Source organism: Anthonomus grandis, chromosome 22 (assembly GCF_022605725.1).
Source record: "Anthonomus grandis grandis chromosome 22, icAntGran1.3, whole genome shotgun sequence".
Classification (NCBI taxonomy): Eukaryota; Metazoa; Arthropoda; class Insecta; order Coleoptera; family Curculionidae; genus Anthonomus; species Anthonomus grandis.
The window spans coordinates 32,771,365-32,784,311 of record NC_065567.1 but is presented as its reverse complement, the minus strand read 5'-3'; the positions used below and the strand labels follow the sequence as shown (position 1 = coordinate 32,784,311).

Below are 12,947 nucleotides of genomic sequence, written 5' to 3'. Positions count from 1 at the left end.
GTAGTGTCAATGTCAAAAAAGCCCCGTCGTATCAACGTAAACGTTACGTAGTCAGCTCAGCTTGCGCCGTGCAAGCTTTAGGGTTGTTTTGTTTGTGGTTTGTGCCGTGTTGAATTGTTTGTAAAGAAAAGGGATGTTAGTTAACTTAATTAACTAATTAAATCATTAAACATGGTTAGCACGCTCTTTCCTTTTATTATTAAAATTAATCTTCCTTGAATCATATGCTAACACATTTTGTTGAACATAACCTCACAATTACACGTGCATATTTTTTTTAGACGAAACTTTTCGTACTTTTTGAACATGCTGCGGGCTATGGCTTATTTAAGGTCCAAAAGTTTGAGGAAATTGGGATGATCCTGCCCCAACTCCAAGCCTCTATAAATGATCTGCCGAAATTTAACAGCATTGTTAAACTTGTCAGCTTTTCACCTTTTAAGACTGCTGTGGCAGCTTTGGAAAATATAAATGCCATCTCAGAGGGAATTTTACCTGAGGATTTACACCAGTTTCTGGACCTAACCGTGCCTAAAAGTAAAAAAGTTACTTTGGGAGTCAGTGATCCTAAGTTATCTGCAGCGATTACTGAAGCATTGAATATACAGTGCAGCCATATTGATGTTGTTCCAGAGATTATAAGGGGTAAGTAGCATACAATACATGATAGCACAACTTTTGTTAGAACAACTAGTTATTCAATCAGCGATTTCAAAGCATTGGCACTTATGGATTCTGAATATTTACAGGTGATCTAAAATTATTTATTGCGGTTGAGAATTCGAAAGATATATTAAAAATGCAAAGAAATATTGACAATTTTTTTTATGGTGTCATGTTTACTTCACTTCTCAAAATGTTATAATTGCACATTGAATAGGAGATTAAACACTTTCTTGTAAGAAGGTTTGTAAAATTTTTGCATGTAGGCTTAAGATTTAAAACCCACATTAACTATAGTTTACAAACATCATATTTCAACCTTAAGGTATTATATCCTACAGGCATATTTTGATACAAGAATGAAAAATAAAACTGATTCTTTAGTTTTAAGTCATTTTAATTTTTGCAATGTAGTCTACTCACCTTGTTTGAAATTTTCTGGCACAAAAAATACAGCTTTGGATGAGGTACATCTATGGCATAAGAAAGTGTGAGCCACTTGCTTATGAATCAAAAGAGTGCCACTGGCTCAACATGGCTCAGCAATGTAATCTTCATTCTTTGGTACTATTTCACACTCACAAAATGTCTTCCCTATTTAATCACTTAAATAAAATACCATACTGATGTGCATAATTCAAATTTAAGATTTAAACGGCTCATAAAACTGTCTTTTTTTGATGATCTTTTACATACAATGTGTCAGCTGTACAATGAACTTAATTAAAAGATTTAAAATAAGTTTCTGAAATTTTCTAATTATATTCTATTGAAATCAGGTATAAATCTGACTAATGAGTTGACAATGTCTTATCTTGGATTAAATACAGTAACTGACAGAAGGGAATATTATGATGTGTATTTTGCATACAGGATCTTAAATTAGTGAGTAGTAGAATCTTCTCCACTGTTAGTACTCTGAAGTGTATTGTGCAGAGCTCAATTATTTTAATTTTATGTCACTGAATAAATTGAAGTTAGCCGCTAAGAAAATTGTACTTTCCTAGATTTCAACTTATTATTATTGTAACTTTTCGATTTAAGCTTAAGTCTGTAAAATGTATTCTACATAAATAAATAAATAAACAATTTTCAGAAAAATGAAAGCAATTAATTATCAATTTTTAGGTTCTTGTAATGTTTAGTGCCCCATATATTTTACAACAAAACATGTTAACTGTCTGTCTGGTTTAAAAAAATTAAATTTCTGGAAGTTACTTATTAATCCAAAAATAAATGTGAAGCTATAGTACCTGATAGTTGATTTATATTAATTGTACATGATGATAAACTACAAGGTTACTACTTGCACAAAATATCAGATATTTAATGTTTTAGGCATAAGAAACCATTTCCATAATTTGGTAAAAGGATTTACCCTTAAAAGCTCAGGTATTGCTCAATTAGGCTTGGGTCATTCATATTCAAGAGCAAAAATAAAGTTCAATGTACACAGGGTGGATAACATGATCATTCAGTCTATTGCCCTATTGGACCAGCTGGATAAGGACATTAACACTTTTTCAATGAGGATAAGGTTGGTGCATTTAGTTTGAATGATATTTTGGTGTGTTATCACATATTCTATTACTTTAGAGAATGGTATTCTTACCATTTCCCAGAACTCGTAAAAATTGTCCCAGAAAATTACACTTTTGCAAGATTAGCACAGTTTATTAAAAACAGAAAAGAATTATCTGAGGAATCTTTGGAAAAACTTGAAGAACTAACCATGGACTCTGGAAAGGCACAGGCAATTTTAGATGCAGCAAGATCAAGTATGGGAATGGATATTAGTCCAATTGACTTGTTAAATATTGAGATGTTTGCTTCAAGGGTTATTTCTTTAGCTGATTATAGAAAACAGGTAAGAAAAAATTGTTGTAAGTTATAGAATGATTTATAATGGGTCATTTGATTTTATTTAAAATTTTATAATTATATATTTAATTTTTTAGCTAGCAGAGTATCTTAGAACGAAAATGTCAGATGTTGCCCCAAATTTAGCAACTTTGATTGGTGATCAAGTTGGTGCCCGACTTATTGCTCATGCTGGATCACTTACAAACTTAGCGAAGTATCCTGCATCAACAATTCAAATTTTGGGAGCAGAAAAAGCCTTGTTTAGAGCTTTGAAAACTAAGGGTGAGTACTGATTACAGTTATTTGATAGGTGAAATAGAACAAACTATAAGAAATCACATGTATTCTAAGAAGGCTTGGGTTTAAATGTTCAGATGATTTATTTTTAATTTTTAGGAAACACCCCTAAATATGGTCTGCTATTTCACTCTACTTTTATTGGAAGGGCTGGTACAAAGAACAAAGGGCGAGTTTCCCGTTATCTAGCAAACAAATGTTCCATTGCCTCAAGGATTGACTGTTTCACTGAGACACCTAATCATGTCTTTGGTGAGAAACTAAGGCAACAGGTTGAAGACAGGCTTAAATTTTATGAAACTGGGGACGTACCCAAGAAGAACATAGATGTCATGAAAGAGGCCATTGAAGAAGTCAATGAATTGGTCAAGTCTGAAAAGAAAAAGAAGAAGAAAAAGAAGCGCACGGCATCCGAAGCGCTTAATGGAAGTGAGGTTCATGAAAATGGAACAGCAGAAGAACAGCCTCCAAAAAAGAAGAAAAAGAAACTGAATAAGTCCAAAGAAGCCATGGATGAAACCATAACAACATAGTATTTACTTTTTCATATGTAAAACACACTATTTTAGTTGTTTTTTTTTTACCTTTTTTAAATACTATGTAGCATTTTATTAAAAAATGACATTGGTAGTATACATTTAGTTAAGTTTTTTAAAATTAAATCCTGTACCCTAAAAGGCATTTTCAAAGTATTGATTTTGTGTAAAATTTACATCTTCCGTAAAACTTCTGTATTTTGACTAAAATAATTATTAAACTATCTTATAAGGGTTTTATTTTAATATATAAATCATCATTGACATTCTTTTATTAATTGATATTTTTTAATTTATCATTTGGCGCACAGAACTATCATCAATAGAAATATCCTGAATTGCACCTAACCCATGTGTTATTCTAGTTCTCTCTGCCTTGATTTAATGCAGAAGCTTCGTCCTGAATATATTCTTCTTCCTCAATTACAATGACTACTTCCTCAATACTCGCGTCGTATTTCGACGGCCGCCCAATTTTGTTGTTTAATGTTGGTTTCAAACCACAAGTGCTTTGTTTTCATAAAGACGGGAACAGACTAAGCAAACATTGTTGAGCAACAGCTGAACAACTATTGAGCAAGAGTTGATCAACTGTTGGCAAACAAACGTCGATGATTGTTGGAAAACATCGGCGAACCTTGTTGCTGAAAAGTTCGTTCAGTCGAGCCAAAATGTGCGACGAAGACGATGCTTTACTCGCATGGTGCACGTTTTTATTAATGAAAATTAAAAAATCGCGTAACTGCAGAAAGCGACAGTGGTGGCAAAGAAGTATATTCGCAAACAGAAAACGGAAGTTTTTACCAGAACTAAGAATGGAAGACCAAATGCTGTTCAAAAACTTTACTCGAGTTAATGCAACCGCATTTGAAAGTCTCATCGTTATGATTGGACCTAAAATTACAAAAAAAAATACAAACTTTCGGGAAGCCATATGCGTGAAAACAAGATTAATGATAACTTTAAGATTTTTAGCCACTGGAGATTCATATGTCAGTCTAACGTATCTATTTCAAATTTCTAAACAGCTAATTGGTGCTATAGTTCCTGAAACTTGCGAAGCCCTTATAGAAGCATTGGCAGATCATATTCAGGTAAGAAAAGAAATCAAATTCTTCTTTCCTTATTTTATCAAATAAAAACATATAAGAACGTAATATAGTTTTTATGAAATGTCCGTAGAGTTATCCGCTTGGGATCCAATTAGGGCGTCAATAAAGCTATCTTCATTTGGACTATCTTGATCAGAAGGATGTTGAATGCTTGTTGATGTATAATAAGGAGATGGAGCTGGTGCGTAAGAGAGCGAACTTGAGACAGGTGATACAGTTGGTAGTGGCAAATTCGTTGTTCTTGGAGTAAACTGCCCGTGTGAATGATAAAGTATTCGCATATCAGCATCGTGGAGAACGCAATTAATTTTATGGTCTACATCAGCTCGAACAAATGCATCATACGTTCTTAATTTATTTGCCACGTATTTCCCATATACTTCAAAGCTATCCCTTACTCTTCGATTTTCTGTGAAGTGTTTTTATTGATTTAAAAGCTTCATCCATTTGAGGATCAGACAAATTTGGGCGCTTTCCCGAGGTTTTTTTCCTACTGGAACCAACTGCCTTACGGTGTCTGGTTGTAACGGTTCTGATTCGATTCCAATATTATGAGGATCCGAAGGGTTTAACTGCTTTTCAGAACTGTTCTTTCTTATTGTTGCCAACTGCTTCACTGTGTCATGAGGTGTTTCTGCTTGCTGTAATTGAAGAATGCTTGAGGAACCTTCAGTAAGGATGGTTTCTGATGAATCCTCGTACTGCGTGTTTTCCAAGTCCTGAAACAAATTATACATGCCTATAGTAGGGGTATAATAATAATATGCAGAGTACATATTTAGATGTTGGGAGGTCATAGGGCACTTAATGAACAATTGAGGCCTTAACTGGATATCCTTTTTTTAAATAATGTTTTTTTTTCAGTTACCAGATTCACCTGAAGAGTGGCTCAAAATTTTCCGATGACTATGAAAACTTATGGAATTTTCCTCAATGCTTAGGAGCCATTGACGGTAAACACGTCGTACTACAATGCCTCTAAGTGGAAGCGAATATTATAATTACAAGGGCCCTTTCAGTATTGTCCTTATGGCAGTAGTAGATGCAAAGACGAATTTCAGATGGTGGTGTTTTTAAAAATATACTTTTCGCGAGAAAACTAAATAATGGGACTTTAAATTTACCAGCTGAAAAACTCCTGCCAGGACAACAGGACAGAACAACACATTTTGTATTTGTTTGCGACGATGCGTTTCCTCTACAGGAGAACCTGATGAAACCATTACCCGGCGAACATTTAAAGGGGACGTTCCAACGCTCATTTAATTACAGATTATCGCAAGACGAGTAGTGGAAAATGCTTTTGGCGTTATGTCATCTGTATTTCGAGTTTTGCGAGCCCTTGCTTTTGCAACCTACTACTGCTGAAATAATTGTTACTTACATAATTTTTTACAAAATACTAAAACAATTATGGGCTGTTATGCTGCCCCTGGAACCTGATTGAAGATGTTTCAACGGGCATTTTGGTTCATGGATCTTGGCGAAACGAACCAGAACCTTCATCTACATTTATGAAGTTAAATAGAATTGGTAGAAAATCAACCAGAGTAGCACAGGAAGTTCGAGAACAATTTGCACATTATTTTTCAGGCTATGGAAGAGTGCCTTGGCAAGACAGAATGGAATAAAATAATATGTTTCATTATAAAGAAATAAAAAAGTTTACTTACTTGTTCTTGAGTATCTCTTGTATGTTTTGGTGTATTCTTGTCTTGTAAAAACATTAAATGTTTATATCCAAACCAACGGGACACGTATAATTCATTTGTTCCTTGGCCAGATTTTGTGACGCTTTTTGCACATGCCCGTCTAAACTGGGTTTGCAGAACTTTCCATTTCCTCTCAATTTCTTCTCGGGATAGTTCTAGAACAGTCGCTATAATATTGAATGCGTCAGTTCGTTTATGTTTGTTTTTATAAGCTTCATTTTCGGGATTCCATATATTTGAATGTTCCCTTTTATAAGCTCTATCAAATTTAGAACTTGGTCTTCTGACCAATCGTGCGACATTTTCAAATGAATTGAACGTTACTCTGCCGATGTACCGCTCTCGAATGAATTAGACTAAATGCGTATTGACAAGTTTGCGCACGTATACACCGGCGAAACTGTTGACGCACTGTTGGTCAACATTTCCTTTGATGTACCGCCTCGGGAGCGAACATCATGCAACAGTTTGTCAAGAGTTGAGCAACACGTATAAATTGAGCCGAGTTGATCAACTGTTGCTCAACAATGTTTGCTTAGTCTGTTCCTGCCTTAAGACAAACACAAACAACCATGCCCGTGCCAGGATTCGAACCTGAGACCACACGATCGCATCGTGAACACTTTGCCCTTTGCCCACGGTGCTACCGGGGTCGGCTTGATGAATATATTCTATATCTGTATATTTTGCAACCATATATTCTGAATCTAAATGTTCATATATAGATATGCAGTGGTTAATGATCATGGAACAATTATTGACCTTCGTTTTATAACCTTTCATTCCACCTTAACAACTAAGTCTAATGGTCTAGACGGGCCAGATCCGTATCATCCTGCTCTTGAGCTGCAACTACCAAATAGTAAAGCCAATTACTTGGATCTACCAACTACCAGTAACCTATTTTTATGACTTTAATCAAGCTGATTTCATATCCATAAATAACTACTTTTCTTCCTCAGGGGTACCCCAAGGAGAACATTGTTTTCCAATTTTCTTTAATTTATTACTCAAATACTATCTTTAAAGTTTAGTCTGTTAAGTCAGCAGTTAGTTTGCAATTGTTTATTAGGTAGAATACAACAAACTTTCTCAAAGAATGTCTGGTGTCTGAGTTCCCCAGGTATCAATTCTGTAACTCCTCTTTTTTCTAAAATACAGAATTATCTGTTGACCAATTATCTTGTGCTTTTTACTGATGACATATAGCCCTTTTAAAATCTCAATAATTTGTGTTTAAGATTAGCATAATAAGTGAGAAGTGGAAGGATGATTGTTTTGTAAAAGTAGTTTTAATATTAGATTTCGACATGTTCTTCAGTTAAGGAACTGTATTTTGTATATGTACTTTGTAGTGAGGAAATATAATTATTATTATTATTATTATTGTTGTTTAATCTGTAGAGATAAAGGTACTGTACGGAATCATAAGATTAAACTTAAGTGTTTAATATGAAACATTTCTCACCGCCGATGTCTGACACCAAAAAACAAAATATTGACTTCACTCAAATAACCTAATGGTGAAGTAACAAACGAAAAGAGGCATTCGAACAGCTGATGGTTTTGGACATTTCCTTAAAAATGTTTTTGCTTGTGATATGTCCATCATATTTTTAGCTAAATTCTAAAATTAAAGAGTTTTACTTATTTATACGCATTCCAGATGTAACAGTAATGCACTATAACTATTTATACGATTTAAAAACCGATTACGATCCTCGTTTCCGCAACATGCGCCTACCGTTAAGTTATATAAAAATTGAAAGTATGTGATATTAATTAGAAGTGGAAACCTTACAGTTAAAAAAGGTATGGATGGCGATAGCAAAGTTTTATACGCCTTCAGGGGTTGGATAGGATTTGTAGCCTTTATGGACTTAGGAATCACAGCCAAAAGTTACATAGAAAGAAGATCTTTCCTTACAAAAGATTTGATAAATTACAACGATGAAGAGTACACCACTTCAAGGATAATAGGTCTGTTTGCATTGTTGAAGGCATTAGTTCTTATCTACAGCACGCTTTTCATACATAACAAGCCAGTTGTAGACTTAGGAAAATGGTCACTGGCTGTAACAATAATGCTTTATTTAAGTGAGACAGTTTACTTTCACTCCTCCTCCTTAAACCCGACAGTTGTATTTCCCTGTGTCTTAAATATAGTCACATTAATTGCACTGTTCTACTTGCCTAACAAACTGGACATTTGGGGTCTGAGACTTGGGAGTGAAGAAGAAAATGCTCAACTGCTTAAACAAGCTGGAAGCATGAGGAGAAGGAAACCTGCGAGGAAAAATTGATTAATAGCATCTTTTAACAAATTTTTAGCATTTTGTTCTCTAGAATTAGTTTATTATAGGAGTGAAATTTAAAACCCAATTCTAGGTAGATTATATGCTTTAGGATCAATTTGATTATTAAGAAAATTGTCACAGAAAACTAGTTGCTTATATGAGAATTTTAGTTTTACATTTATTTGTTATAGTACTACACAACTAATTTCTCTTTGTTAACACTATTTTCCAAGGCAATTCTGTTAATTACAAAAAAGCAATAAAACATTTCCAAAACAAAATGTCTGTTAATGTCCCATAAAAAAAATTGCAAGTTACTTAGGAAAACTTTATAGTTTTCTTTCTCAATCTTGTGGGATTTGTAATACTTGGGAGTAAATTAATTGTTTTTTTCAATACCTTTGGGGATCAAACTAACTAAAACGCCATTGTTAAAATAATTATAGTTTTTTTATTAGTATAAAAATATAAAATATATCCTAAAAGAAAATGCTGGCCAAAGAAACCAAATATATAAGTCTCTAAGTTTTCAGGTACATTGTTTCATAAGATTTGGCCACAAATAAAAAACATAAAAAAAAGGAACACAACACATAAAAAACATTCAGTAAGTGGCTGAAATATGGAACAGTCTCATTTAAAAATCACATGATTTTTTTCAAAATATCAATAAATATCAGATATTGAATTAATTATATTTATTCCATATTTCGGCTAATAAAACTAATTATTGGATATTTAAAATTAAGTCTGGTATTTCCACATCTTTGAATTCTTCATCAATAAAATTAATATGCTTGGGAGGCAGCTAAAAAGTTAATTGTTATCATTATGGGGATGGTAATTATTATAATTAACAAAATATATGAGGAGGCAACATATTAACATTTTTCTCAGAAAGGCTTTTAAATTAATGACTAAAACTTTCATTATTTATTTTACTCACAGGGTTACTTGGTTCTACATAATCAGTACGTAAAAAGTGGACTCTGCATTGGTCAAACTTAAAGCCATAACTTTTCAGATCCTGTTTTAGCACCTCTTTCTTATCATAGAGAAGCATTTCTTTTAACTTAATCATGGGAAAAGTGAGATGTTTGCTATTATATGCTACAGACATGACTTTAAATGCTTTCCTATAAAAAGGGAAAATAAGCCTATATTATTTTATATAATTAAATGGGTATTTATAAAGTACCTTCGTATTTCTGGGAGATGAATCGCAGCAAGTCCTTTAAGCAAAGTTGGAATCTTATAGAAACCTTGGCAAACTCTGACAAAATTATTTTTATTATAGTCTCTAGATAATGAGATTGCCATGATTACAACATCCGTTCTAAAATAAAATCTAAAGGTGCACCACTTTCATTAACCTAATAAAGGAGATTGCTTACTTCCACATCTTGGGCAAGCTTAGTGCCCTGGTTAGAGCAATTGTATTGCCCAAATTCAACACTAGATACATTGCCTCAAATAAAGGTCTGTTTTGTTCTAAAACCTTCATGAAGGATGCATTTTTCAGATCATCATTTTCACAGCCAAACATCCTGTCACATTCATCATACAGGCAAAGAAGTCTTTTGAGGCATTCTTGTAAGTGTGTTTTGTTTATGTAAGGATCAAAATTTGCTATTGGTTCTTCACATAGTCTGTAAAAGTACAAATGATTGAATAACAATTTTACAATGATTGAAAAATTTAGTCCTTTAAGAAAACAATACCTGTAAGTAGCATAGGCATAAAGCCTTACAATTGGTTGCAGTAAACAGATACTACAAGCCATAGGAAGGTTTTGAATAACCATATCCTGTCTTACAGACCTCAGTCTATCTGTTATAAAGTCAAATGTGAGATGAGCTGGATGCACTTTATTTGGTAGAATTCTTAAATAGAATAAATATTAAATAAAATTCTTAAACATTATTTGAAAAAATGCTCATATAATAAGGCTTACTCAATCACCAAATAGTTCACAGTCTTCAGTAGGGTCTCGGGGGTTCTTAAATTTTTTGGGTCATGCATGTCTTTTCCAGCTGCCGACCTTACAAAACATTTCACCATTCTTTCTCTTTCTGGTTTGGAGTCTGGTGAGAGTTCGAGAATGTGAATTAGCCTTTCATTTTTTCTTCTAAAAATGTACAGTAAATCATTAGATATACCCCAAAATTTAATTTACAGTGTCATATACTCTACTATTGAAAAATTACTCTTTTGTACCCTAGGCTAAGATATTTCAATTTTCAATTTATTCAAACTTAATACATTTGTTTTTTATACAATTTACTTTAAACTGCAGAATGGATTATAAATCTGTGTGTGCAGTAGTTAATACTTACATTTTTAAGAAATACTTAAGTAAATGAACAATGAACAATAAACAATAATAATAATAATAATGAAGTTATATAATGTTAATTTATGGAAAGAGACTAAGCTAATTTAGTGGAAAAAGAAATCTAGTGAGAAGGAATTAACAAGTTAATCTAGCCAAAATTATTAACCTCACTATCAATAAGCCACTTTTTAAATCTATTTTTAATTTGACGATAGTTTCCTGTTCTTAGTGAAAGAGGCAGGAAATTGTACAGTTTGGGACCAAGAAAATAGATATGTCTCTGTTTGGCTGAACTATTTACTAAAGGTATAACATTTTGCCGAGATGAATTTCTAGTATTTAATTGATGAGATATTTCCTGTTTATAAAAATCTGTTTTTAACATAAATCTAAGTGCTGCCACTATGTAGAGTTGTTCTAAGGTCAATAATTTGCATTCATGAAATAGCAATTCAGATGGGTATCCTCTGTTTTTAAAATACATTATTTTAATTATATACTTTTGTGCTACATTTAAAGCTGACATAAAAGTTTTTCGAGCATTTCCCCAGACAATAATACCATAGTTTAGAATTGATTCAATTAAAGATAAATATATAGTTTTAAGAATTTTAATTGGTAGGATGTTATGTAGCTCATAAAACTTATAAATCAACTTCCTTATTTTAGCAGTTACAAATTTTATGTGTGATTTCCAAGTTAAATTTTCATCCATGAATACACCTAGATACTTAATATTACATTTTCTTTTAACGGTAGATTTGCAGTGCAAAGATAATCATGTACCTTGAGCTCTTGAACTTTAGGAAGGGTTGCCCGAGTCAATGCAAACATCATAAAATGGGTCTTATCAATATTAAGTGATAACAAACTAAAATCCAACCATCTCTTTATGTATGCTATTGCTAATTCTGCTTTTCTAATAGCTGATTGCCATGTATTGCCATTTACTATAATGACACTGTCATCCGCAAAACAGAGAACCCTTCCCTCATTCGACACAGAAAAAATCCCATTCATATAAATGTTAAACAGGACTGGCCCCAGCACTGTACCCTGTGGCACACCAACTTCCACTTTTACAACCGAGTTTTACTCGGCTCTCCGACAAATTCTTAATAATTAATTAATTATAAATAAATTAACTAAAAATTATACTTACAGTTCCCTTTCAGCAGGTGGACACATATCTGTACATTCACCTTTTATGTAGCTGGTCTGCATTTTTAGTTTAAAAAAGAAAGTGATTTATAGAACTCTTCTGTTTTTTGTTACGTTCACATAAAGAAATTGAAAGGAAAATTTTAACTTATTAGCATTTCTTCATTTAATTTAACTTTAATGGCTACTTTTTCGAGGGAAAATTGGCGTTTATTATTTGGAGGTTATGTTTCGAGGTTTTTAGTGGACTGAATTCTATATAACGTTTTCTATTTGTTTATCAGAGGGACGATTTTGCGCACAACCAATCAGAGCGCATTATTGACATCATTAACCGATTTTAGGCGAATAACCAAAGCGTTTTGGTTTTTACCAATTTCGGACTTCCGACGTTTAGGTGCTGTTGGTTTTTAAAAAGTGATAATCCCTTCTAATAAGAAGGGATATATTTCTCCTTCAAAGCAAGAATTATATCTTGCGTTTCGGAATAAAGTAACTGCCCTAAATATTTTAAAACCAACGCGAAATTTTTATTTAAAAAAATCGACAGCCAGGAAGCACATAAGTCTTATTCTTGGATTAACAATATCAGCATTACAAATGGAGTTGGTCATCATGCATAATCAAATTAATGTAACAAAAAATACTTCTAAAACGACAAAACATAGAGCCTAAATAATGTCCAAATAAACGAAATTAGAAATTATAGGAACTACAAACACAAGAAATAAATACAAGGGATTGGGAAATATGATTATTGATAAAAGAATATTATGTAACTAATGAGAATGCAGGTAACATAAATAAAGTTGTCATTGTTTATTATTTACTATTTATAATCAATAGACACTGGTTAAACCAAAACGTTTACACGAAATCAAGTTGTGGCGTCAGTAGTAAAAACCAAGGATAACCGCGGTAATTACCAATAAATTGTGGTTATCCGCCTAAAATCGGTCATTGATTTAGAC

General features: G+C 32.8%; 3 protein-coding genes across 3 annotated transcripts; 2 read left to right on the top strand and 1 right to left on the bottom strand.

The window, feature by feature from the left end:
- Nucleotides 1-10: 10 nt before the first annotated feature.
- Nucleotides 11-3,623, top strand: LOC126748423 (nucleolar protein 56). Its single transcript, XM_050457666.1, has 6 exons — nt 11-174; nt 282-645; nt 2,002-2,200; nt 2,260-2,530; nt 2,622-2,808; nt 2,923-3,623. The coding sequence occupies exons 1-6, from the start codon at nt 172-174 to the stop codon at nt 3,354-3,356; spliced, it is 1,458 nt and encodes a 485-aa protein (XP_050313623.1). The 5' UTR covers nt 11-171; the 3' UTR covers nt 3,357-3,623.
- A 4,127-nt stretch (nt 3,624-7,750) lies between these two features.
- LOC126748655 (uncharacterized) lies at nt 7,751-8,761 on the top strand. The gene has a single exon (XM_050458028.1). The coding sequence runs from the start codon at nt 7,998-8,000 to the stop codon at nt 8,484-8,486; it is 489 nt and encodes a 162-aa protein (XP_050313985.1). The 5' UTR covers nt 7,751-7,997; the 3' UTR covers nt 8,487-8,761.
- Nucleotides 8,762-8,908: 147 nt separating this feature from the next.
- LOC126748640 (germinal-center associated nuclear protein) lies at nt 8,909-12,208 on the bottom strand. The gene is made up of 7 exons (XM_050457996.1): nt 11,978-12,208; nt 10,435-10,608; nt 10,202-10,363; nt 9,875-10,129; nt 9,679-9,816; nt 9,427-9,616; nt 8,909-9,288 (listed from the first exon to the last, which is right to left on the bottom strand). The coding sequence occupies exons 1-7, from the start codon at nt 12,037-12,039 to the stop codon at nt 9,208-9,210; spliced, it is 1,062 nt and encodes a 353-aa protein (XP_050313953.1). The 5' UTR covers nt 12,040-12,208; the 3' UTR covers nt 8,909-9,207.
- Between the last annotated feature and the right edge of the window lie 739 nt (nt 12,209-12,947).